The 26,454-nt window shown below is 52.7% G+C and overlaps 8 protein-coding genes across 8 annotated transcripts; 6 read left to right on the top strand and 2 right to left on the bottom strand.

The window, feature by feature from the left end:
• Window positions 1-748: 748 nt before the first annotated feature.
• On the top strand, window positions 749-2,518 carry CABS01_15114 (carboxylesterase; the record flags this gene model as incomplete). The annotated part of the gene is made up of 2 exons (XM_060548452.1): window positions 749-1,177; window positions 1,241-2,518. The coding sequence occupies 2 exons, from the start codon at window positions 749-751 to the stop codon at window positions 2,516-2,518; spliced, it is 1,707 nt and encodes a 568-aa protein (XP_060392131.1).
• Window positions 2,519-3,869: 1,351 nt separating this feature from the next.
• Window positions 3,870-5,036, top strand: CABS01_15113 (uncharacterized protein; the record flags this gene model as incomplete). The annotated part of the gene is made up of 1 exon (XM_060548451.1): window positions 3,870-5,036. The coding sequence occupies one exon, from the start codon at window positions 3,870-3,872 to the stop codon at window positions 5,034-5,036; it is 1,167 nt and encodes a 388-aa protein (XP_060392130.1).
• A 1,652-nt stretch (window positions 5,037-6,688) lies between these two features.
• On the top strand, window positions 6,689-8,573 carry CABS01_15112 (uncharacterized protein; the record flags this gene model as incomplete). The annotated part of the gene is made up of 3 exons (XM_060548450.1): window positions 6,689-6,793; window positions 6,848-7,712; window positions 7,765-8,573. The coding sequence occupies 3 exons, from the start codon at window positions 6,689-6,691 to the stop codon at window positions 8,571-8,573; spliced, it is 1,779 nt and encodes a 592-aa protein (XP_060392129.1).
• Window positions 8,574-9,497: 924 nt separating this feature from the next.
• Window positions 9,498-15,924, top strand: CABS01_15111 (TPR/MLP1/MLP2-like protein; the record flags this gene model as incomplete). The annotated part of the gene is made up of 2 exons (XM_060548449.1): window positions 9,498-9,786; window positions 9,854-15,924. 2 exons carry the CDS (start codon window positions 9,498-9,500, stop codon window positions 15,922-15,924), a joined length of 6,360 nt encoding a protein of 2,119 aa, XP_060392128.1.
• Window positions 15,925-17,103: 1,179 nt separating this feature from the next.
• On the bottom strand, window positions 17,104-18,911 carry CABS01_15110 (P450 monooxygenase; the record flags this gene model as incomplete). Its single annotated transcript, XM_060548448.1, has 5 exons — window positions 17,104-17,525; window positions 17,589-18,242; window positions 18,313-18,412; window positions 18,495-18,614; window positions 18,672-18,911. The coding sequence occupies 5 exons, from the start codon at window positions 18,909-18,911 to the stop codon at window positions 17,104-17,106; spliced, it is 1,536 nt and encodes a 511-aa protein (XP_060392127.1).
• Window positions 18,912-20,309: 1,398 nt separating this feature from the next.
• Window positions 20,310-20,890, bottom strand: CABS01_15109 (uncharacterized protein; the record flags this gene model as incomplete). The annotated part of the gene is made up of 3 exons (XM_060548447.1): window positions 20,310-20,408; window positions 20,547-20,729; window positions 20,837-20,890. 3 exons carry the CDS (start codon window positions 20,888-20,890, stop codon window positions 20,310-20,312), a joined length of 336 nt encoding a protein of 111 aa, XP_060392126.1.
• A 546-nt stretch (window positions 20,891-21,436) lies between these two features.
• Window positions 21,437-23,071, top strand: CABS01_15108 (tannase and feruloyl esterase; the record flags this gene model as incomplete). Its single annotated transcript, XM_060548446.1, has 1 exon — window positions 21,437-23,071. The coding sequence occupies one exon, from the start codon at window positions 21,437-21,439 to the stop codon at window positions 23,069-23,071; it is 1,635 nt and encodes a 544-aa protein (XP_060392125.1).
• Window positions 23,072-24,491: 1,420 nt separating this feature from the next.
• On the top strand, window positions 24,492-26,161 carry CABS01_15107 (FAD binding domain-containing protein; the record flags this gene model as incomplete). The annotated part of the gene is made up of 4 exons (XM_060548445.1): window positions 24,492-24,655; window positions 24,700-25,037; window positions 25,097-25,293; window positions 25,361-26,161. 4 exons carry the CDS (start codon window positions 24,492-24,494, stop codon window positions 26,159-26,161), a joined length of 1,500 nt encoding a protein of 499 aa, XP_060392124.1.
• Window positions 26,162-26,454: the final 293 nt, after the last annotated feature.

Genomic DNA, 26,454 nt, shown 5'->3' with positions numbered 1-26,454 from the left:
GTCTACTCACCAACACGAATATTGGCTGCGCCGTTACTGCGCAGTAGCGTGGTCTCACCATCGATTCTGCTAACCACAACGAGGTATGCTTCTCCGATGTTCTGCCAGGCCTTTGGGGGCAGCGGCAAAACGGACGGTTACCAACTACGGCACCAATCTGCGGGGGATGCTGGGCATCAGGCCACAACCCGTCGAACCCGTGATGGATGAATTCCTCGGCCGAGAGATCGATGGGGAAGCTTCGCCATGCTCTCGCCATGCGACACAAGGATGAACTTACGTAGTAGCATCTGATCGAGCCCCCTGAGCCGAAGCACGCAAATCGTGTTGGAGGGCTGCCAAGTGCCATCCGCAGGGGCAATGAGACGGTACGGACTTCTTGTATGTGTCATCGTAATCTAAGGTATGGACTAAGTCTGCTAGGGGTGATCGGCAGAGCCTTGGAAGAGCCGGTGATTATTTTCCAAAACGGCTCTTAGTCTAGAGTCGTCGTAACCCAATATTCCGGGCAGTGCAGGGACTAAGAGGCCGTCTTTACGGAAATTTCTTTTCACGGCAGCGGACGTTGAGGCAATTTCTAGACGATATGTCATGATTGGTTCCCGAGTAGCGTCGACGGGCTTGATCAAAATCTCCCTACCTGAACCTCTGTGCGACTGACATGAGACACACGCAGGTGTTAGCCTCCCTTTCCTTCTACACCGCATTCTAGAAGCTGCACTTCTTCGCCCGTTGAGCCTTGCCCACCATGCGTTCCCACGCGTTTAGAGTTCTTCTGGCGTTTTCGTCGTGCTTGGGCGTGTCCGAGTCCTCCTCGCCCGCCTATTGGGGTCCTCGTCCCAAGCCCACGCCGCCTGGACCTCCTGCGGTGCACCTCTCAGACGGGACCTACGTCGGAGTGCGGAACCAGCAGTATGCGCAGGACCTCTTCCTTGGTATCCCGTATGCACAACCCCCCGTTGGCCCTCTCCGGTTCGCTGCTCCTCAACCGCTCAACGAGACGTTCGAGGGGACTCGATCAGCTTCCGAATATGGCTGGATGTGCATAGGGTATGGCTCCGATACTGCCAACTTGGGAAACCCCGTTTCGGAGGACTGCTTGACCATCAACGTCGTGCGTCCGGCCGGTGTCCCGCCAGGAGATGATCTGCCTGTTGGCGTTTGGGTTCACGGCGGCGTAAGTTTCTGCCAAGTGTAAGACAACCTTTACGTGGTACTTTTGCTGACTTTGTCGAAACAGAGTTATGTAAACGGAGGCTCGCGCGACCCGAGGTACAACCTCAGCTACATTGTCGACCAATCCGTCAAGGAGGGAAAGCCTATTGTGGCTGCATCCATCAACTACCGTGTTTCGTATTGGGGCTTCCTCTTTAGCAACGAGCTGCAAAACGCCGGTGCTGGCAACATTGGTCTCCGCGACCAGCGCCTCTCGTTGGAATGGCTCCAGCAGAACATTGGCGCCTTTGGCGGTAGCCCTGACAAAGTCACCATCTGGGGAGAGTCTGCGGGTGCTCGTTCCTTGGGCATGCAGCTCGTCGCCTACGATGGTCAATACAACAGCCTGTTCCGCAGCGCCATCCTCGAGAGTGGCAGTCCCATCGCGAGGTTTGCCGACGCCGACGACTGGCAGCCGTGGTTCAATGCTCTCGTCGACAAGACGGGTTGTACCGATGCCGCTGACAAGCTGAGCTGCTTGCGAGGCCTTCCCTGGCAGACTATCAACGCCATCTACAACGGCACCAACCCCTTGAGCGTAACGCCGCCTACCATCAGCGCTGTGGTTGACGGCGACTTCATCACTGCCCAGGGATCCGAGCTCTTGGCTGCGGACAAGTTCGCACATGTTCCTCTTTTGCTCGGCAACAACTTCGATGAGGGCACCGCGTATGCAAAGCAGGGCATCAACACCACTGAGCAGTTCCAGGCCTGGCTTACTGCCCTTCAGCTGGACAGCGAACAGGTGGCCGCCATCTCGGAGCTTTACCCCGACGATCCCGATGTTGGAATCCCCGTCTCTCAGGTTGGCCGACCTGCGGCGTACCCATTCGGCCTTCAGTGGAAGCGGGCAGCTGCCTTTGCCGGCGACTACCAACAGCACAGCGGCCGCAGGCTCCTGGCCAGCACCTACGCTGGCGCCGGACTGTCCGTTTACTCTTACCTGTGGAACGTCTATGTCAACGGCATCGCGGCCGTCTACGGAGCGACCCATTTCCAAGAGGTCGCGTTCGTGTTCAACAACGTGAACGGAGTGGGATATGCTACCAACCCCTTTGCAGGAAAGCCAGAGACCTTTGTCGAGCTGGCGGACCTCATGAGTAAGATGTGGGTTGCGTTCATCCACGACACCGACCCCAATGTCTGCAGCGGCCCCAAGACAGGTCCTACGTGGCCATTGTACACGGTGGATGAGCCTAACAACATCGTCTTTGATGTAAACCGTACGGGTCTGGCCTTTGTTGAAGAGGACAACTACAGGGCGACAGAGATCGAGTATCTCTTGGAAAACGTCTTTGTGTAATGCTGACGCTTCAGCGCCCATCAAAGTCACCTCCAAATCATGTCTTGCCTCAATTGCCTAGATTAATAATACCTGATTAATCATTCTATCATAGCCTTTGTAATAGAAACACTTCATCCCGTTGAGCTTGCTTTCCACAGGCCATCCAGGCCTTCTCTAATAGCATCGTTTCAAGCTCGAAGCAACACCTAATTGAAGGATCTTCCACTCCTACTGAAGGGCCCGCTTGTACATAGAGGAGTAATCAAGAAAATGCTCGGGATAATTCGGAGAGTTTCTATAAGCGAGTCCAAACCGGTTGTGTTTGGCGGCAATTCAGAGTATTTAGAGTTCATCGATATTAATATCTGCCCTTTGATCAATGCAAACCCAGCCGTTGCTCTGCAGGCTGTGGGTTACTGAATGCTTGTGCCAAGACCTCAACCCGCTTCTCGTTACAATCCCGGTGTTGATCTCGCCGGCCTATCAGTTACCCCGATCGTGAACCAAAAAATGCCACAATACCAGCCACACCATCGCGGGGTGGCGGGGTAATGCAAACATATGCTCACAAGGAATCGCCAATGATGACTAGGCATCTCCACGAGATGGATGAGCTAGTTGCAGGATATATAGAACTCATGAACATCGTTATGAGATTGTTAAGCACTACTTACCGTGAGAACGGCACTCCTATCAACGGTAGCAACCCTGCGTCAACGACACATCAAGTTAATCGGGTCAAATGAGAGCAGTCGCCAAGCAGGTATTAGGGACGAGAATAGCTGCTGAGGCTACATTATCATCGCAATCCTCCAAGGACCCTGTTGACTCATTGATCTCTATAGCTATCTACTGGACTACCTTGTGTGGCGAGGGCTGATAGATCTAGCCGTCTTCTGCCGCAATCTTCATAAATGAAGTGTCTCTCTGGAACATCCGAGGAACGTGATCAAGGCCTCGAACAAGATGTTGCAAATCATCTGAGCACAAATCCCACAGCAGCTTCTCATTCTCACGTCTTGACCGACGTCGTTCATTTAGCGTCAAGGAGATGGAGGTCGGACCGGTCAAGGTCCTCACTTTGAATAAGAATAAGCCTTGCGCCTCATCAGCCTAGACCTAGTCGATGGCTCGCAAGGTTTCCTGCTTCCGTCGTCAGCCTCGACCATGAGGATATGGAGATCTAATATGACATGATCTAGTGGCGTGGTGACCCCGACAAACTCAAGTCTGATGTGAGCCGTTTGGAGACCTCTATGGGCGAGAAACTATAACACTGCTATGAGTATCTATGTATTTAAACCCAGACTCATGTGGTTTCGGGCAAGCCAAGTCGTCAAAGGAAGGAGCAAGCATAACAACTTTGAACATGTACGGCATTCAATCAACAGTCTTCGGGAGGTCGCGAGATTCTTCCCCAAGCAAGATTCCATTGGCGAGGAAATCGGTTGGGCTCGAGAGGAGAATGAGCTGCTTCTCCGCCAGCAATATCAGCAAAGCCGCCCCTTTTATGATGGCGTTGGATAAGCAGCTATACCAGCCCTACAGTCCACGAACGCCTCTGATCATGACGCCTATACAGAAAGACGAGGTGGCCAGCTCAGCTCGGCGACAGCACCATGGCGGCCCCTCCGACGAGTCTAGCGTCGACAATTACTTCGAAATCCCCTACGATGCTGACGAAACCCGAGCCGCGCAATCCCCAGAGACAGTGGAGGAAGAGAATATCGAACAGGAGATGACACAACACGAAAGGGACGTCGCAGAGGCATCCGCCTTTCTGGAAGGCTTTATCATGGAACGATGGGAAACGCAATTGCAGGCGGGATACATCAAGATTGTCTGCAACTTGACCTTGGACGAGATCAGAGAGCTTGGTAGACTACGTATGGCAGATGGCACAAGAGAATGTCGAAAGCTCATCACGGCTCCGGTACTTCACGATGCCATCGGCCATGCTCTCTGGCTTGAGATGGCAAATGAGATTGGCCGGCACAAGATGACCACACAGTTCGCCAACACGAGCCTGGCTGCAGTGGCCGAGAAGGAGGAGACACCAAGACCTTCTGTCGTCAAGTGGTCCGTCGAGAAAGAGGTGGCCGAACGCAGAGCAAGATCGATGAGGAGGCGGGCTACAGAGGGCGATGCCTTCACTGAACCAACGCCGTCCTTGAACCACTCGGCTCCGCCCACCGCAGATCGTACAAGGCGAAAGAGCGAGATGCCGACCCTTCGACCCAATCAGATCATGTGCACAACATGCGGAAGCCGTGCGATGCCCGACTACAAATCTGCCGAAGAGCAAAGCCAAACCGATGAGGACGAGAACTGCGATGTGGACATAAGCACCATGCGAGAGAATGGCGACGTTGAGGTACTGGAGGCGAGAGACAGCATGGAAAGGCAAGTGAAAAAGCGGAGCAGCATTTCGAGGCGGCTGTCCCTCAAGGTGAACCAGACTCTAACAAAGTTCGGTGAGGGTCTCGCGCCTGGCTACATGTACGGTGGTGGCGCGGGCGGCCGGGTGCTGAGTTGAGTGGCGAGCCGCAAGGGGAGGCTCTGCCATCCTGAGAGTGTTTGGCCGGGCCTCTCAATGTTCAATAGGGACCTCTCGTTCCGGAACAAGGTGGCAGAAGTCAGTTGACATGGATCGATGCCATCGATGAGTACCGTTTGTACAGATCATGGCTCGGGAAGTAATGTAGGTGGAGGAGGATGCCCAGAATGATACCATCATGGTGAGAATGAGAGACTCCTGTATTCAGGAACCTGGATAGTCTGTGGAAGGTTGATCCATTTGGTTGCAGTTCTGCACCACTGACTCCGTTGATCCTTAAGTTCTACTCTGAATACGGTGATTATTAGCGACATTTTGGTTATGCCACGGACAAACCGCGCCGAGCTCGGCCGGGTGATGACCCGGTTGCCGTCAGTTATTGACTTGCCTTCTGTAAGCTGAAATTGTCCTACTCTTGCCCTGGTGCCTGTGCTCCATCTTTGATAGACCCTCCTCTCAGTCAGCACCTAATTATGAACCCAGACACCCACGATACACAGTCAATCAAGGCTGCTGTGCTTCTTTCAACTTCACGCCAACAAATTATGTTGGCCTGCCACAATATTCAAGGCTAGCTCTGAACGGAATGTCTCATCTGGGCACGCCAATCGCGTCTACCGGTTTCTGTCGCCCCTGGATTGTGGCGCCTGCCGGCTCCTGAGTCATTTCTGCCGCCAGCAAAGGTCAAAGGCACGTAGGTTATCATCATATTACCATCCTGACGCCATCACGATGGGTCTGGAAAGTACCGACAGATCGAACAACCAGTGTTGTCTTCTTTTTTGGATCACTTTTCGACTTTCCGAAGCGATGTTTTCCCCGCCAGCGAGGCAAATGAGTTGTGACTTGCTGCGAGTGCGAGGTCCATGGCTGTACACTACCAAATCATCAACTTGGCTTGCCTAGCTTGCTTGGCCTGGGCTGAACCAGTGTTTGATTAAACAACGCCATCGCGGCTGCAGCTAAGCTGTCTTGTGGACACCTCCAACGTTGCTTTTATTTCCGCGAGGGAAGGATGTTAAGAGGCTCGTTGAAACGTGCGAAAGCTCTTCACCTGTTCATGCTGTTCAACTTGGGCATTGTCACAGAAAATGATGAGGCTTGATATCTCCAGGGTAGCGAAGACTCCGCCAGACTCCGCGATGAGTCGGCTTTTTCGTGTTTTTCCGGACAAATGACGCGGAACATGAAATCTCCACTGCGGAACCGCAGAGGCGATCACGTTGAAGCTATCCCTGGCTCAGCCCTTCAGCTGTCAAGGGGGTGGTGCAACTTTAGCGCCATAGTGACAGGGGTCAGTGACCGTCGTGGTGATGATTGACCATCAAAACACCAAGTCAGCCTAAGCCGAAGTAGAGAAACTGGGTAAGCTTTCACGCTTTTCACGGGTACACGGGCTCAACGGTGGACTTCATTACCCCTTGCAGCGAGTTAGAAACTGTCTCTCCCCCGCGCTTAGCTTCCCATGCCTAGCCAGTCACTCTAGGCAGAGACATTGCCATTTGGCCCCCTCGTCCTCTTCACATCATGCTTCGTGAAAGGCTCCTCCTGTCTTTTCTGACTCTGTTGACCGTTGTCGACGTTCCGTTCCTTGATATCCTTTGATTGCTGTTGTGGTTTGCCTGGGAGAGATGTCGCGGATATCAGCCCAGCTATGGCTGTCTCTCTTCCTCATCGGCCTTGGGAGAGCCGCAAGTATCGTTTATGTCACTGATCTTTCCATTTACACCTTGTTGGTATGTCCAAAACCTTTGCCAAAAAGGTGATTAAACGATACTGACCCATATCAGGCGCCGTGTGTTCAGACTGCCGTGTCGTACAATATCTTCTCCCAGACCTACTCGGCGTGCGGTGAAGCACCGACAGATTTGCAGTCATGCATATGCACAAAGAACAACAACCTCGCCGCCATCTCAACATCCATCGCCAGGTCAATCAGCTACAGCTGTGGCTCAACCGCATCCGATGACCAGACCAGCGCCGCGGCAGTCATCAGCCAGTACTGTAACCCCGATACGACAGTCAACTTTCCGACGCCTACGACCAACATCGTTACCAAGTATGCCACCGATATCGCCGAGTTCGCCAACATGGCTCCGTGTGCCCAGTCTGGCGTGTCGTACGCCATCAGCTCAATGTCAACGTATTGCCCTGAAGCCGCAAGTTTGATGGCGCCCTGCATCTGCTCGAAGAACGACAACTCAGCACGAGTCAGCCGGTCCATCGCATCGCTTGTACGGTACTCATGCTCCAACGCCGCCGACGTGACTTCGGGTCTCGCTTTCTACGATGCGTACTGTGCCATGAATAAGGGCACTACATCGTTCCCGCAGCCTTCGCCGCCTCCAGGAGATATGACCTACTACATGACGGCGCTCTCACAATACAGCTCGCTGGCCGCATGCGCACAGTCAGGGTTTTCGGATGCTATCTACTCGCTTACGAGATACCAGTGCCCGACGGGGCCTCAGGCCTTGGCATCTTGTATGTGCTTGAAAGATGGAGTGACTAACATCGTCATGAGCACGGTGACATCGGATATCAAGTGGTATTGCTCATCTACGGCTACGGATGATGTATCTTCTGCAGTTGCCGTGTTGGATTACTATTGCAAGGCAGCTAGAAACGAGGTGGTGGCCACTGTCGCTGAATCAAGTGAGTAGATCATGCGCCATGATCGCATCGGCTTTGACTAACCAAGCGATAGTTGCTCAGACTTATCCAACAGCACAGGCCGGCACGGGGTCAGGGACTTCGGGCGCCGAAGCTACTGCTACTGCTACTGGCTCTTCGGGTACTTCTGGCGACGGTACGAATACCAATGGCAAATCGAAGTCCAGCATTCCAAGCCTTGCAGCCATCATCGGAGGTGTTATTGCTGTCGTTGGTGCCTTGTCGATTGCCGCTCTCATCGCGTTCATCATCTACCGCCGTCGGAAGAAGAACGAGGCTGGGTTCCCGCTTCCAGGTGCCGCCGGCCCTCCTGAAATGGCGGGCAAACCTGAACTAGGCGGCACGATGCTGTCCGAGCTGCCACCCAAAAGCCCTCAGATGAGTGTCTCTTACACGACTGGTTCTCCACATCCGGACACCATATCGCCCGCGTCAAATGCTAGTGGTGTATGGGCCCAATCCCCCCCCGGCGTGGAACTCCACGGCCAGACGAGATTGCCGTCCGAGATGCCAGCCAACACCAACGGCCAGCTGCAGCCTGCCGGACAATATCTGCCTTCAGAGCTCCAGGGACAGCATGGCCAACCGGCATATCCGCAACAGCAACCATATGGCCAGAGCCTGCCTCTCCCACCCGAGCTTCAGAACAGCTACAACCAGCCACATGTGCAGAATACCTTAGCAGAGGCTCATGGGCAACCGATTCATCAGAGTCCGAGTGGGCCATCGGCGGTATATCAAGGGCAGGGACGAGACAGGGCGGAGCTTCAAGGGATGGGATGGCATGCAGGCCCAACACCAGGTTACTCTGAGATGGATGGGGGCCAGCAGCGACAACAATGATGGCACCGATAACGGCTGGGCTGGTGGTGGATTACTGGGAAGGGAGTTGAGGCCTAATGAAGACGACAGGAAGATACTTATGCTTGTTGAATCTTTAGCTTAGTTTAACGACGTAAGAAGAGATATACCCATTTTTACATACCAAGGGGACTAGAGTTTAAGCATCGGTGCGAGAAACTAGCTACATGCGCCTTTGAAGGAAAAAGAGTGTCGAGGGAGGGAAAAAGCTAAGAATCAAGAAGAGCCATAAGATAGAGGACAATATTGGAGCCTGTTTGAGGGTCAAAGTTGGGGATGCATCTGGTTAGTCTGGAGCTCACCCTTCGATAACTTGGGGTTTCGGTGAAGTCTTACCGAGCAAAGACAGAGGTGAAGATCGGCGTTCTCGGTCAGGAAGCTTTGACTTCATCAACTCACCGAGAGAGGGCCCCACCAGGATTGAGCGAAGCTGTTGATGACTCAGCCGGATGATCCTCGGGTGTCAATACAGCTTCCTTCTGCAAGGCCCTCTGATTGGCCTAACGAGTACCTTTGTCGCCCGTGGTTGCAGGCAGCTCCCCCCAGCCTTGTACCTGCACTGTGCGTTGGCCAGAAAACATTCGCCTGGTCGCGCTCTTCCCAAAATCTTGCGATCTGCCAATTAGCCGCCAAATCCCACCCAATTCCTTGTCGCTTGGAATCAACTCTTGACCGCCTCTACCAAAATTGGCGGCTCTCGAGAGACTTCTCATCTTCTTCCGTGGGGCTATCCTCCCTGCTTCTGTTTCCATCACAGCAACACCTACCTCAGCCTTCCCGACCGGTGGGGTGTTTGACGCGCGACGCAGCGAGCCCATCGCCAAACAAACCTACTTACATTCCGACCACAAACGACCTCGCAATCCTCTTTCGATGTCCATGACTAGACCCTGAGCTTACAACAACATGGCAGCGGCGGTGGATGTAGGCTATGTGGCCGGCCACCTAGGGCTGTCCGAGTCGACGGTCTCGACAGCCACAACCGACCCGACCCCCGAGCTCGTCGCGAGCCTCCTCGAAGCCGTCATTGCGAAGGCACGCGAGTACGATGAGTTATATGCTCAGAAGCTTCAGGTCGACATCGAGCTCGAAAGCGCACACCACAGCGCCGAATCAAGATGCCAGACATTCAAGGCGACAGCCGACAAGGCCCTGAAGGATGTCGAGGAGATTCGCCAGAAGCTCAAAGAAGAAGGTTTGTACAATGACGAGATTGTTCGATTGGGGTATCAATTTCTAGGTGACTAACTTGACCATGACAGAAACAAAGCGACAAACGGTCGAGAACGAGCTCCAGTCGCTCAAGTCCCGCGGATCCGATCACGACTCCGAGATCACTACTCTCCGCGACCGCGTCGAGTCCCTACAATCTTCCAATCGCGCGAATATGGCTTTGCTTGAGTCTCGAAACGCCCGCGATTCAGAGCTGTCTGAAGAGTTGGCGAAGCAGCACCAGAAGAACGTCCAGCTCCAAAAGGAGATCACGGCTCTGCAGCAGTCGGTCCAGGCTGCTCAGGCCGCTGTGAGTAGCGCAAAGTACCGAGAGGAGTCACTACAACAACAACTCGATCTTGCTCGACGCAATGGCGAATGGTTCGAGACCGAGCTCAAGACCAAGAGCGAAGAAGCTCTCAAGTACCGCCGCGAGAAGGGCGCTCGGATCGCCGAATTACAACGACAAAACGAAGACGCGAAATCTAGTATCGAATCCCTGAAGCGGGGTGAACAACAGCTCCGAGATCGCCTCGACGCAGCTCAAGCCAAGGCGGAAGAGGCCCTCACCAAGGTCCAGCAACAACAGGAAGCATTCGCCCGCAGCGAGGAGAGCTACAAGCACGAGATCGAGAGCAAGCAGCGCGTCGTTGATATGACCAACCAACTTGCCGACAGTCACAAGGCCCGTGTGCAGACCCTGGAGGGCGAGAAGGAAGCCTTGAAGGAGAAGCATGCAAACGAAGTCCGTCGCATACAGCACGAGCTCGAACGCGAGAGGGAGACTTGCCGTGCCCTGGAGGAACGGGTGACTCAGCTTGAGGGCGAGGTCGACGAGCTTCACGCCCGCATTGAACAAGGACCCCCACCGGGATCTGCACCTCAGACACCCCGTATGAATGGATCCCTTCTCGGAAGGCCTGCCTCGCCTTTTGCTACTCCTGCTTCTGCGCGAAACAAGTCCGCCATCACCGCAACACAGGCTATCGACGAATTGTACAAGGTCAAGGGGCAGCTGGCCGGAGAGAAGCGCCGTAATCAACAACTCGCCGAGGAGCTCGACAATATGATTGCTCTGTTGGAAGCCAAGACACCCGAGATCGAGGAGCTCCAGAATGAGGCCGATACCCTGAGGTCCGAAATTACTAGGATGTCCGAACTATCTCAGTCAAGCTTCGAAGAGCGCGACGCAGCAAAGAAGAGCGCGCGAAAGGCTGAGAGTGCCTTGGCCAACGCTCAGGCCGAGTCCAAGATCCTCCGCACACAACTTCGTGACCTCAGTACACAGATCCAGATGTTGGTCTTCAACATGCATGCCCGCGAAAAGGGCTTGGAGCAGCTGACTCGCGAGGAGACGGTCCGCCTGGAGCAACTTTCCCGTGGAGAAATCGCCGAGGGCGCTCTCAACGACATGTCGGATACCCACCAGTTCATTACCCAGAAGTTCGTCGTCTTCAAGGACATTCAGGAGCTGCAAGCCAAGAATCAAGAGCTTCTGAGGGTAACCCGCGAGCTGGCAGAGCAGATGGAGAGCGAAGAGGCTGTTGCCGCCAAGAGCCAGGCTGTGGAAGATCACCAATCGGTTGAGCGACTGCAACAAGAGCTCGCCAACATGATTGAAGAGACCAAGTCCCTGAGATCAACAATGGAGAGCTTCAAGTCCGAGCGTGACATGTTCAGACGTCTCCTTCAGCAAAAGGCCTCTGCCGGCGAGCTCGCTTCTATCCTTGGCTCCGACGACGGCCAGCGCCTCCCCCTCACTAGTATCGAGACTGAGGAAGGTGACGGCCTGTCCCCACAAGCTGCGCTGCGTAATCTGCAAGTCGAATTCGACACTTACCGAAACGACGAGGAATCCGTCCGTCGCTCCTTGCGGGAGCAGATTGACAGGCTTTCAAGCGAGAAGAATTCCCTCCAGGGCGAGGTTGCAAAGATCACCAGCCAGATTACCCTTGCCTCCGAGAGATACGAGATGCTCCACTCCAATTTTGTTGCGCTGCAGAGCGAGAACAAGGAGATTCAGAAGCGCAACCAGACGCTCTCAGAAGACTCCATCAAGCACGAAATCCGAACCCAGCAAGTTGCCGAAGAACTCATCGATGCCAAGGGCTTGCTCGAGAGCGTTCGGAACGAGGCGGCCAACCTCAAGGCAGAGAAGAAGTTATGGAAGGACATCCAGGATCGTCTCAATCAAGACAACGAGAGTCTTGTGCAGGAGAAGACGAGACTCAACAATCTTTTGGCAAGCCAGCAATCCATGCAGAACGAGCGAGACATTTCTGAGTCTGAGTACAGGCGGAAAGCTCAGTCCAAGATCGACAATCTTGAACAAGAGCTGAACAGCACGAAGCGCAAGCTGTCTGATGAAATGGAAGAAGGCAAGAAGCTTCAGCTCAGGAAGGAGTTCGATGCTCGCGAAGCCCAGAAGCGCATCGATGAGCTCTCTACCAGTCTGAGCCAGATTCGCGAGGAGCACGTCGCTGTTAAGACCAGCCGCGACCACCTGCAAGCTCGCGTTGATGAGCTCACCATCGAACTTCGCAATGCGGAAGACAGAGCTGGTCGCCTGGCGCCCCGGCCAACGCCAAGGCCCGGCACGATGGCACCTCCTACCCAGACTGACCAAGACAGCGAGGCCGAGGTTCGCGAGTTAATCAATGAGGTTTCCGACCTCAAGAGGGAGCTTGACATCGCCAAGTCTCAGCTCGAGAATGCCAGGGAACAGACAGAGCAATACAAGCAACTCAGCGAACAAAATGAAGAAGCTCTTACCGAATTCACAACCACCACAGAGCAATTCAGGGAGGAGATGGATGCTGCGTTCGCGGCCAAGGATGCCAAGATTAAGGAGTTGGAGCAGCGTGTTGAAGATCTGTCATCGGAACTCGCTAGCTCCAACAAGGAACTGTCCCACCTCCGCGACTCCCAAGCCGAAGTTGCCCGCAAGTACGAGGATGAGAAGACGATTCTGGACGAGGAAGTGAAGCGTTTGAAGGAAGAAGCGGACCGCCACTCAGAAGCCGCCAAGTTCCACCAACAGGACCTTCGTGCTCAGTCAGAGATCACCGCCAAGGCTCAACAGGACTACGAACACGAACTCGTCAAGCACGCCGAGGCTGCGAAGCTCGTCCAACAGTTGCGCACCGAGTACAACGAGCTCAAGAGCCAGACGGCGACTCTGAGAGCCGAGGCGGAGTCGGCCAAAGTTGCCCTGTCTCAAAGTGAAAGTTCCTGGGAAGAGAGGAAACAACGAATCGAGCAGGAAATGTCAGAAATCAAGGCTCGCCGCGATGATGTCAACGCACAGAACAAGCTTCTGCACGAGCAGCTGGAGAGCATCACGAAGCAATTCTCTGCGCTCAAGGAGGGTCGCAATGCGGCGGCCGGGGACGGCAACGATAGCGCGGAAACTAGCAGCGACGGTGCAGCCGACGGTCTTCGGGAACTCAACAATTATCTAAGACGGGAGAAGGAGATCTTGGAGGTGCAGTACGACCTCAAGGTGCAGGAATCCAAACGCCTGCAGCAACAGCTCGAGTACTCCCAATCCCAGCTCGATGAGGCTCGGTTGAAGCTCGACCAGGAGAGACGCTCACACGCTGAGAGCGGCCAAGCCTCCGTTGCCCACAAGGATCTGATGGATAAACTCAACGAGCTCAACCTTTACCGTGAGAGCAGTGCCACCCTCCGCAACGAGCTCGCCCACGCCCGGACGCAAATCTCCGAGAAGAACACCAGGATCGAGGAATTGGAAGGCAAGGTACAGCCTCTGGAGGCTAGGATCGAGGAGCTCCAGACTCAAAAGGGCTTCCTCGAGGAAGAAATCAAGCAAGTTCAGGAGGACCGCGACAGGTGGCAGAAGCGAACCGAGGGCATCCTTACAAAGTACGGCCGCGTTGATCCCGCCGAGATGGAGCAACTCAAGCAGACCATCAATGATCTGCAGGCCGAGCGCGACGCTCTCAAGGAGTCTGAAGGCCCTCTTCGAGCAGAGTTCGAGGAGATCAAGCAGACATTGGAGACGGAGAGGACCAATTGGGCGAACGCTCGCCAACGCATGACCGATCAGTTCAAAGAGCGGTCACGTAAGATCACTGGCGAGAAGAATGAGGCAATTGGTGCACGGAACGAGGCGGTCACGGAGAAGGACGCTGCGATTGCTGAGCGTGAACAACTGCAGCAGCAACTCAACTCTATGAACACCGAGCTCGAGACAACAAGACAGAATTTGCAGACGACAACACAGCAGCGTGCGGAGTTTGAGCAGCAAGTCAAGAACTTCCAGCAACAGGTACAAAGGCTACAGCAGGATGCTCAAGCCAACCAATCTAGCGCGCCACCTCCTGCCGCTCAACCCACGACAGACGGGTCTCCACCAGTATCTTCGGAAGTAGTCGCCCAGTTGGAGCAGCAACTCGCCGAGATGCGAACCCAATTGGAAGCCATCTCAGCCCAAAAGACGACCGCCGAGCAGGAGCTTGAGGCCCTGCGATCGCAACTGCAGACAGCCGTCTCCGAGAGAGACCAGGCTGTCGAGGCTGCACAGCAGGCTGCCCAGGCGCAGCTTCAGCCCGCCGCCCAGTCGACGGCGGAGCCTGTTGCCACAAACGGCGCGAGTGGCTTATCCGACACTGAGCGGAAGGCTTTGGAGGAGAAGATTGCTACCGCCGAAGCCAAGGCTACAGAGGCTGACCGCAAGGCGAAGGAGCTCGAAGAGAACATCACCCAGACCATCAAGGAGCGGTCTGATAAGATGCGCAACGCACTCAATGAGAAGCTACGCCAGTCTCGCGAGAAGATGGAAGCCGAGTTCGCCACGAGGGTAGAGCAAGAAAAGGTCATTTGGAAGGCTGAGCAGCAAGGCGCCGCACCTGCTAAGCCTGCGGGAGAACAACCGGCTGTGCCTGCGACGCCCATCAAGCAGCAAGACCCGGACGCAGCTCCGGCAACGCCAATGACCGGTACACCTGCTGGTGCTGCGGATCTATCTCAACTCCCCGATGCCGAGATTCGGAAGTTCCTTTCTACCAATGCTACCGTGCGGAACATTATGTCGGGAAATCTTAGAAAGAAACTCGAGGAACAGACTGCCAAGGTTAAGAACGAGACAGAGACGAGTATGAGAGCCGAGTTCGAGCAGAGAATCGCAAACGCTCGCGAGGAAGGTCAGCTGCTGGCACAGAAGAAGTCTGCGCTGCAGATCAACATGAAGGACAATCAGCTCAGAGGTGCCAACGCCAAGATCGAAGTCGTGTCCACGGCCGCAACAAAGACACCTCAAAGACCCGTTGGGGAAGTTTGGGAGGAAGCTAAAGTTGCCAAACCAGCTCCCGCCGCGCCGCAGCAAAGCCCGGCGAAGCTCGCTGGCAACGCACAACCCGCCGCACCCCGTCCTTCGATCTCGGCGCCCTCAGCTGCCACACCAGCCCAAGCTGCTGCCCCGACACCTGGTGAGTTTATCCAAATGAACGTGCAACACTCTACTCTTTCTAACCGTCCTCAAGCCCCACCAGCCTCAACCAACCAAGCACAACCATCAACCGGGGCTGCTACTAGCGGAATCCCTGCGCCGGGCAGTAGCATCCCTCAGAAGAGACAAATACCTACTCCTGGGGATACCAAGCCGGCAGGCAACAATGCTGCAGCGAACCCGTTCGCGGCCGGTGCTGCTAATGGCACTCCGGCCCAGGCCAACCCGTTCTCACAGAGTACACAAGGACAGCAGCAGCAGCAAACACCACAACAGCAACAGAACCCCTTCGCTTCCAGTACACAAGGGGCACCGGCGGGTCAGACCGCACCGCAAGGTCATGGGCTACCGCAACCACCGGCTCAGGCTGCTCCAGGCCAAAGGAGTGGCATCCCTCTTCCAGGACGAGGCGGTGCAGCTGGTCGTGGTCGGGGTGGCGCTTACGCTGCCGGAAATAGGGTGTCAAGCGGAGGTGCAGAGAGAGGTGGTCTAGCAGGACGTGGCGGACGTGGTGGTGGCCGAGGAGGACAAAATGCCGGCTCGTTGAACCCTGGTGCCAACGATTTCCAGCCTGGTAACAAGCGGCCTAGAGGAGATTCCGAGGCCGGCGGAAATGCTGGTGCGAAGCGAGCCAGAGGAGGTGGACACTGAGTCTCGACTGGAGACACGAGCTCATGGGCGATGTGGTAATAGCGGTGGTTATTGCTTTCCAGCTTTCAATCTGTATCGGTATGCAAAAGGGGTGCAAGGTGGTTCAAGGAATGGATGAAAACGGGCAGGCCACAACGGTCTGCGAGTGTGTATAACCAGCATATACTCTACAAAATGAATTTTCCTATGTTGAGCAGATGCGTTTTTGTTGCCAGTTGTGTGCTGCTGCAGTTTCACCCTCTTTCATTCTTACGTAAGGACGGCCAAATCCGAACAACACGGCGATATGCCTCATCGATTCGATCGGATACAATGAGCCATCGCATCTGTCGTGGTTCATCAAATTTCCAGAGCCCATGAGTTGAGATACTCCATCATCCCTACCTCACCTACCAGGTAAAAGCAACTTACTTCTACCCATGAGGCAACTCAAAGAGCTCTGGCACAACGAGCTACTCGAATGTATCCTACTCGGACGTATTTTCCTTGTTATTCCAGGATTTGTAATGTGTTCCGTCAGATAGTCATACAATCTGTCAGTCTGTCAGTCTGAAACGGAAAAGAAGGCTAAGCTGGCACGTTTTGCATACCGGACCGTCCACCAACCCCGGTTGAGAGCACATCGGCCTGGAAACTGACTACTCGACTCGCGCAAAGGTAAAAAGCTGGTGTCATGGCAGATCTCTTGATCCCGGGACTTCGTCCGGCCCCTCTCAAATAATCTCCAGGACCCGCACCGGAGTCCATAGCAAACAAGCCCTACCCTCCGGAAACGCGGTAACCCTGTCAAAAGACACAACACGTCTAGAGATGGGCCGTGAAAATTATATACACCACCCCGTCCGGTCCAATCCACCAAAGGCTCCATGGACTGATTCCGGCTTGCTCACGACAACACACCAAGCCATTGGATTCTATCCGCCCGGCTAGCTCAATCGGTAGAGCGTGAGACTCTTAATCTCAAGGTTGTGGGTTCGACCCGTAAGTTATAGCTGAATACCACATGATGATCATGGAACATCATCACTGACTCTGCCTAGCCACGTCGGGCTCAATTCCCGTCAGCGATTGACGCAATCTCTTTTTGCTTTTCTCGACACTTTTGTCCACCTTGTGGTTGAGTAAATTTTGAATCGTTTCTGCTCATTCATGTCTTGCTTCTCGTGTGTTGTCTCTCTCTCACAGCTCAATCTCTGGGGTCCTCGCCCTGCACCCAATAACCGTCCTGGGATCCGGCACAAAGCGACTGACGAACATGCTTGCCGGGGGCTTTCCTTCCACAATCCTCCAATCGTAGTTCATGATTAGATGCGCCAACACAATCTTCATCTCGTTGCTGGCAAAGAATCGTCCCGGGCACGCGTGCGTTCCATGGCCAAAGGCGAGGAACTCTGGACTCGTCGAGACAAACTGCCACCGGTTCTCCTGCCCCGGCTCTTCACGCATACGCAGGAACCTGTGGCCGTCGAACTTTTCGGGCTCGGGTCCCCAGAGTGCTGTATCGCGGGTGTTGTGTGTGGCTACGGTGATCAAGGTGCCCTTTGGGAGGTGGGTTCCGTCAGAGAGGGTCATGGCCTCTTCGACTCTGCGGTTCATGATATCTAGAGGGCGTGTTAGCAGGTCGTCGGCCCAAGATCCTCGCGGTAGGGCCCGAATGTGCTTACGAGGACCCAATATGTGCAATCGCTGGCTCTCTTTCATACAGCTGTCCATCAACTTCAACTTGAACAGACTGTTCTTGCTCCAACCCCTATCCTCGGTAAACACCTTGACAATCTCTTCTCTCAGCAGAGTGAAATACTCTGGATACGCCAGTAAATCATACAATATGGCGGTCACCACAGAAGACGTCGTGTGAATCGCCGCAAATGTGAGAAATAGCTGCCCAGCGACGACATCAAACTCTCGTCCGCGCCGAACATCGTCAATCCACGACAATGAATCCATAGGTCTTTCTTTCTTATCCCTCGCGAGCCTTCGCGCCGCAAGCTCCGGCTCCATAATCTTTCGTGCCTGCGTGATTTGACTTCGCAGGTAGTTCAGCGTCGGCACGAAGCGATGCACCAGTGGGCGGAGAAGAACAGGCCAGGCGCGCAGAGCTCGGCCTGCGCGGAGAATGACACCGGTGAAGTTGATGGAAACTGCTATCCACTCTTTGTCGCGACAGAGACGATCCCCGAGGAGGATCTTTGCAGATAAGCGTGCAGCAAGTTGAGTGGCCACGGGAAAGAATCTGACTTCTTGCCATTCTTTGCTTGACGGGAGTTGTTCTCTGAGGATGAGAGACGCCTCTTCGCGGAGTCGCTCCGTCAAGTACACTGAGATACCGATCAGCATTGGCGCTTTTGATGTCTTCGCCTGTCTCGCTGTTTCGAGGAGCTCACTTACTCAGTTCTTGGTTGAGGTTCTTCCGCATGGCTTCTTGTATGATTTCTCCCCTAAGCCCATCTTGCAGGATATCCAAGCCGGGATACCGCGTGAGCCATTGCTATGACCGCCGAGGTTAGAAGAATCTTGCTCATAGGCCCTGACCTTTGGTCATTTCAAAGTTCCCTATTCTACAGACTTACTCGGTCGATGAATCCGGTGAATGTTAAGCGTTTGTCATTCCGAACTTCGTCGCATAGACTCGGAGGCAGCATCACCAAGGGACCAAACGGGGATATCACCTGAAATGGCCGGCCGTGTGTCTACGAATTCAGGTCAATATCGTGAATTCTCAAAGATTGAAGTCAATTTCAGCATACTTCTTTGAATCCTGCCCGCAAGAGCTCGAAGGCGTTGTTGTTCCATCTTTCTCTCGCCTTCTCATATGACCATTCTCCTCGTTCTTTGCCGATCAATTTGAAGCCCGCGTACGGCTTATCTTCGCGGAAATGCCAAGCCAAAAGTCCTACAGCACCGAGAGAAGCGAGTAACAGTGTCGTCAAGGTTCCAAGCTGGTTCCATGGATGGTAGTCAACGAGAGGTTGTAGGAGGATGCCCATGTTGTTCCGGAGATTTGGAAGCCCTGCGATGGTGATCCTAGTCTTGACCGTCTTAGCGTAGCCTGGTAATGCGGGGAAGCTCGGCAGTTGTGCCTCGATGTCAATGAGGATCTTGTGGCTTCAGGTTGCTCTTAGTTCTCTGCCCAAAGTAACTAGTTGTCTGAAGTCAGAAATGGATGGGCGTGCAGCGTTTTTTCTTTCCTGCGTGCCGCTGGATGAAGAACACGATGGGGAGATATCAGACCTTGGGATGAAGTGGGATTTCTGTCCTTTATCCTGAATTGCATGCTACATTACTCGGTGTAACAGAATTTTGACTTTGCCATGGTTCGGCCTTTCGAATCCAGCGAGGCCGTGCTGATACACGCTGTGAACTCTATTTTAAGCTGCAGCGGGGGATGAAATCGGATCAGCTGCACGAAACCACAGACCCAGGCGTTCGTTGGAGACTGAAGCTCTTCACGGTGAGATATACCGAGAAGTGAACAAGGACTCCTGATTCACAATGAGTACTGACTAGGCCGGAAAGTGTGCCTCGAAAGAGATGTCTGATTACCAGTAACATGCTACGTAGTCCGGGTCTCTGAGTAGTTGATGCTAGATATTAAAGCAATATTGCGATTCCGGCTATATGGTACTCATTAGATACATCTCGCACATGCTTGACCAAAAACACCAACATGATGTATCAAACACTTGTATGAGCTACCTTACACACTGAAAGCCAACTACTAACAGAGATTGTCGCAAGTACTATCCTCATCAGCCAGCAGCCTGCAGACAAAAAGGAGGATAATTATCCAACGTAAGATAATGCACAATCAATGGGCGAAGCAAAAGATAATGTTGAAAGGGACGAGACTCGAACTCGCGCGGGTTGCCCCACCAGGAAACAGATGTTAAGCTGACCTTAACCTGGCGCCATAACCAACTCGGCCACCCTTCCAGGAGCCCAGATTCCACTGGAGCTGTTGTGGATGCGGATAAGTGGCAGGGAAAGCATCTATAATCTCGAGGCATGGGATATTTCTGCTTGTTGTGGAGCGTTGAGGAGTGCGGCAATCGAATGAGCTTCAATACGACTTAGTGCGGTGGAGTTGGGGTTGAGTGTGGTCTTTCGAGTGATCTAAGCCTATCACGACCCACAAGTAAAAACCGGGACTGGGCAAGAGGTTCCCGTGGAGTACTATAGATCATGATTAGGGATTCATCATGAATGGTGCTCACGAACGGGAGTCTTGAAATGCGAAGATCTAATTCTGGCTCTGGTCTGACAGCAGCAGAGAAGTTACAGCCCGTGACGGCAACTTTATCGCTCTAGGTTGGGTCCATATCATGCACGCCGCCTAGTCCTCTTGAACCCATATCCTCGATGTAAATGTTGACGTCCAAGGCACTCTAGTATGTGTTTTCCGAATAGATCACCTCGCAGCGCAATCGGTTGTAAAACCTGGGAAACCGTGCACTGGTTGCACTCGGTACAGTCAGGATCATTCTCTACCCATACCACAGATATATCAGGCCCTCATGCCAATCTCTTTGGGTTTCTTGGCTATCTTAACCTCCTCTCCAACCAGGTGGTTGTTCTGTCCCACCGGTCCGGCTGTGGAATAGCTCAGATGCAGTGGTAATTACCTCCCTGACGCTAACGGAGTTATCATCCTTGCTTCCAACCAACTTCCTCTCCACCATACTTCCGTCCCCGAATTCAGGCTCGCAAAGTACATGCATCAGGACAGCAGCGCATTGCTGTGGAGTGGGAGTCAGATCATCCGGACGCACTCCGTCACGGCAATACTCGGGATGAAAGATGAGACTCTGCGGACAGCCAGTTCGTTATCGGTATGAGTGAGGGGAAACGAGAGGAAATTGACGTGGTGTGATGTAGGCTCTGTTTTACTCACATAGACTGCTCTAGGACGAACCGCAGCGTTGCGGAAACCTGGCGCCTTTCTGAGGCCACCAAGGCTTATAACCATGCTTAAGATTGCAGCGTTGTAGCTTTGCTGGAAAAGCACATCGGCGTGTGCGTTGACTGCACATAATTCTGAGCTGAAACTCAATCTAAGGCTTTCTATCCTTTCTTTCTTCCTTCCTTCTATCTTTTTTAAAAAAAACTCAAAAAAAACTTGATACTGCAACGTAACTATATATACCTTGAGGTAAAGCAAGATCAAATTCAGTACTTACAGTGGATCAGTAATGAGCCAATGAAGAATAATAAGAATGAGGGGAAAAGTAGAGACTAAAGCCAGGGCTCAAGACAGGGACCACGTGAGAGAATGAGTTCTGAGGTGCTCAAGGAAGAGGGGAGAAATGAGGGAAGCCACGCAGCTGCCAAGAACGACGTCAAATTAACCAGACTCCTTAAAGTCGGCATCGGTGCCAGGATGGTACCGATCGGGTGTTTTGACCACCGCAACGGCGAGCTCCGATTTGCAAAACACAGCCTCACGGGCATCAAGTCAAGTAACTTGGCTCTGGGAGCATAAGTATATATATACGACTCTAATCAAAGGTTTGTAATGAAGACATATCACTCCACAGCAAACCTCTTCTTCTTCTCCGGTTACAACATGATCAACCTCTATTTTCTACTCCTTACTGGATTCTCATTTGCCCATTATCAGGCTCGAAATCTTGACATTTCCCGTTGCTCCCTCGAATCGATCACAGAGGTTTTACCTCCTGGTGTATCCATCAACTATGTCAACTTTGTCGCCGAGAATGGTACTTTTGGCGACAAAGCAGCCGTTGGAAATGCTACTGCGTTGCCACAAGGATGCGCAGTCGGTGTCAATCTCATCTCATCTGCTACTTCCTCCTACAACTTCGCCCTTTACATGCCCACCAATTGGAACTCACGATTCATGGCCACTGGTAACGGCGGCTTTGGCGGGTTTACCAACTGGGCATACATGGGAATGTTCTCTCAGTACGGGTTTGCATCCATGTCAACCGATACAGGACACATCTCTGGGTTCGGTGACACCTCTTGGGCCCTGAACAATCCAGAGGCCATGATCGACTGGGGATATCGTGCAATGCACGGCTCAGTTGTTGTGGCCAAGGCGGTCCTAACTGCGTACTATGGATCTGTACCGGATTATTCCTATTACGTTGCCTGCTCAACTGGAGGCCGCCAAGGTCTTAAGGAGGTGCAGGAATTTCCCGAGGACTTTGACGGCGTTCTTGTGAACGCGCCAGCTTGGTGGACAACCCGCCTTGGTGCAGCAGGCGTGCAGAGAGGCATTCTCAACTTGCCATCTGATGATCCGAAGCACATTCCAGTCTCTCTGCTGCAGCTCATCTTGACTGAGATGATCAAGCAATGTGATCCACAGGACGGGATCACGGACTCCATCGTTATGGATCCTTACGCCTGCGACTTCCGCCCTGAAGCCATGCTCTGCACCTCAACAAACAACAACGCCTCAAGCTGCTTGACGCCGCAGCAGATCAATACTCTCCGCCAGTTGACAAGCGATTATGTCGACGTTGATCAAACTTTTGTATTTCCCAAGCCATCACTGGGGTCAAGTCTTGCGTTTGTAGCGAGCGGCACGGAGGAGCCATCTGCGATCGGCTTACAATACGTCATCAACATGGTGGTGAACGACACAGACTGGGACTGGCGAAGTTTCGACTTCGACACCGTGAAGCTGATTGATACCATTGACCCCGGCAACTCGACTGCCGATAAATACGATCTATCTGCTTTCAAGAACCGCGGTGGCAAGCTGATCCATCTTCATGGCCTTGCAGATGACACAATCAGCAGCGGGGCAAGCATATACTTTTACGAGGAAGTTTACAAAGCTATGCAGATCAGTCTTGACGACTTTTACCGTATGTTTCTGGTTCCGGGTCTTTTTCATTGTACTGGTAGCACCGCCGCGCCCTGGTACACCGGTATTTCGACGATTGGCGGAGCTACCCATGGCGTGCCGGGCAGCGACGATGCCGACCATAACGGAATTTATGCCATCATGCGATGGGTTGAAGAGGGTATTGCACCTCAGAAGTTGGTGGCTACAAAATACCATGAAGACAATGTCCTTCGAGGAATAGCCAGACAGAGACCTATTTGTCCTTACCCTCTCAAGGCTCGTTACGTTACCGGCGAAATTGATTTGGCAGACAGCTGGGGGTGCGCCTAGAAAGGATCGTTGGATTTCACAGACGGCGATATCAACAACACGGAGATGCGTTTTCTTTCTCTTTTTTTTTTTTGGATGGTATCGCATGGGACCTAATCATTTACAGTCCGAAAATATTCGTGGTATTTTGGCGGATCCGGAATTTGGACACCACTTCTGTATTGGACTAAAGGTAATTGGACGTAAATTAGAGGCGAGGTCACTGTTTATTAGTGCTGCTACCTTCGAATTGGTTATCGTGGGTGGACGCCAATAATGGACATATCTTTGTCTGGTACACCTGCAGCAGTAAGCGGAGAAGCACGTTATTGAATCAATATAGCCAAGGATTCCCCCAGGCGACTACACCGAGGGGCCATCGCTATCATTACGTATGGTCAGCTCGCTAAATGGGGAGGTAGATGTAACTCCATGTTCTCAAGAAACATGGCCTCTCATCTAGGTATCCTACCTGAATAAGCCTGCAGCATCCTTTGTGGTTTTCGCTAGGCCGCGACTCCGACTTCCGCATGCACTGCGGTGAATAGCTCAACAATCGAAGCATTCATTGGGCCATGTCACACAGTCACGCAGCACACCACCAGCGGATCCACACACAGGGTAGGTAGGTGGCTTCAGACCACCTGCGTTGCAACACTCCCCCACGCCTATTGATGTCTATTGATTCTTGATGCCCAAGGTGGCCACCAATGTATCAGCGTCCTATCACCTTCTAGAAGATCACAGGTTCACCTGCAGGAGGGCAGAGGAAGGTTTTGTACTTTGCAGTGGATGGAGACAAAATCCATTACACCAGGCATTGACGAATGATCGATGTTGCCAGCGAAGAAATAAATAACGACTGCTCCTATCAGCTACCCACACCTTTCAATAGTCTGAGTAGAATGCCACTCGCTTAGGGTCAGCTTTCATGTGGAGCTGAAACTTGAGTACAGCGATGTTCCCTCAACATTTGGCTTTTCATCGCGAGGTTGTGTGGACTTCCGAAAAGCACGAGTACGCGAAAAGTCACAGCCGAAAATACGAAACTCTGAGCCTTTGAACAATCACCAGCATCGTTGTACCTAGCAGCCTGCCGATGTGATTTCCTATTGTAATCGATGTGGCTGGATAAGAAGGTGTGTGATTGTCAGCACTTATGCGACCGTATCGTCTGATCCACTTGACAAGCGATGCCATCTAAAGCAGCATCGTGGCGCCCCAATTTCTACATTTACGGAAGGTGTCCAACTTGACAGCAATTGCATCTCAGAAATTTTGATTGGTACATGCAGAGGGAAGACCCATCTGACCTCAGCTGTGCTTGTTACATGATGTGTCTAGAGTATTTACATTAAATAGGCCTCTCGTGCCCCTCCTCCAGACTACGCTCGCAAGACTTTTGCATCACTGACTTTGAACTCTTGTCATCCTGCCCGTCATGAACATTGATTCATCAAGGCTATTGACGCTCTTCGTGTGTTTAGGGTTGGCAATATGCGTTGAGTCTCTATCTGCGACGTGTCAACAGCTATCCGCATCGACGAAGATCCAACAATACCAGGGGATTGAGATAGAGTACACCCAGGAACAACAAAACTATTGGTAGGCTCATTGATCCAGCGCTGAATTATTTTAACCGCCAGTAGGTCGACTGCTTGCAGCAACCTGAAGCCAGACTGTATCCTGGTTCCAACGAGTGCTACAGAAGTTTCAGCTATTGTCACTGCCCTGCTTGATAACAAAGAGCAGTTTGCTGTTAAGTCGGGAGGACACAACCCGAACAATTACTTTGCAAGCGTGCAAGGTGGCCCTTTGATCTCTACAAAAGGGCTAAAGGAAGTCGTGTACCACAAGGAGAATAATACGGTCAGCGTCGGTCCCGGAAACAAATGGGAAGAGGTTCACGAAGCTCTCGAGGGAACTGGAGTGACTGTCGTTGGGGGCCGCATCGGGAATGTCGGCGTGGGTGGCTATCTTCTAGGAGGTATCTTGATGTTCAACTTCGGCGCCTGCATGGAATGAGGTATCTAACGTTCTTCAAAGGGGGGCTCAGTTTTCTCAGCACCCAATACGGCTGGGCATCGAACAACATAGTGTCAGCGGAGATGGTACTTGCAAATGGATCGGTAGTGACCGCTTCCAATACTTCCAATCCGGACCTTCTTGCTACCATAAAAGGAGGTGGCAATGCGTACGGAATCGTAACAAGGTATAACTTGCAAGCGCATGCAATAGGACAGGTAAGTGCTGTGGTCCCTCAACCAGCGACTTCCCATTGGCGACAGAATCTGCTAATACAAGGGGCAGATATGGGGCGGAAACTTGGTATTTGGCGGCGACAAAACAGATGAGATACTCGCGGCGATTCGAAACTTTACTGAGAATTATCATGATCCAAAGGCAGCCATCATCGCAACTTCAGAGTTGACTGTATTGAACAGCGTCAACATCTGGATCTTCTTTCTGTTCTACGACGGACCACAGCCTCCATCTGGAGTATTTGACGAATTCTTGGATATCCAATCGTCGCTCAACACTTGTAAGACGAGGTCCTACACCGACTTGCTCAAAGCGAACAACGTCTTCGTCTTGAAAGGTAGTGTTTACACTATCGCTACGGAGACGACACCTCTTCCGCCAGCTGCAGCAGGCGCAAAGGTGATGCGATCTTACTATGACCATTGGTACAACACGTCAGCTGTAAAGTCAGGAGTAGCTGGGATCATTGCCTCGATGGCTTTTCAGCCCATACCGAAGTCACTAGCCCGGGTCAGCCGAGAGAGAGGTGGCGATCTGCTGGATCTTGATGATGGGTTCGACAGAATCATCTTCGAGTTTGATTACTCCTACTTGTTTCAACTGGATGACGCTGCAGTTGATGATACCATGGTCAAATTGTATACTGGTATGAAGTCTCGTGTTGATGGATTTGTCCAAGACGGCACTCTTCCAGACGCCTACAGGCCCCTGTTCATGAACGATGGATACTTTCGACAAGACTACTGGGGAAGATTGAAGCCAGAGAAGAGAGAGTTGGCGGAAAGAGTGCGGGCTTCGGTTGATCCAGAGGGCCTGTTCCATAACAGGACCGGGGGATTCAAACTCTAAGTCCAAACCATCCATATTCCAAGTATACAGGATTCAACCCGCGTATTTTCGTGGTTAGCTTTGGTAATTGATTAAATTGCGTGATGTTAGGCCGAACTTATGTACTCACACCCAGCTTCTCATGAGCGAATCATTGACACCTCATCGCCTCGGATTCTCTTGAGTCTTGGCATCTACCAAAAGGCCAATATAAAGTATAGATCAAATGACCTTTCCAGAAGACGTTGGGCAGGCTAGGAAGTTACGTAAGAGCTCGTCGTATTACGACACAAACTTCCTCCTGTGAAAGCTCT

This window comes from Colletotrichum abscissum (genome assembly GCF_030869225.1).
Source record: "Colletotrichum abscissum strain IMI 504890 chromosome Unknown Scaffold_62.1, whole genome shotgun sequence".
Taxonomy (NCBI): Eukaryota; Fungi; Ascomycota; class Sordariomycetes; order Glomerellales; family Glomerellaceae; genus Colletotrichum; species Colletotrichum abscissum.
The sequence above is the reverse complement of the archived record's forward strand: the minus strand, read 5'-3'. Positions and strand labels throughout refer to the sequence as shown.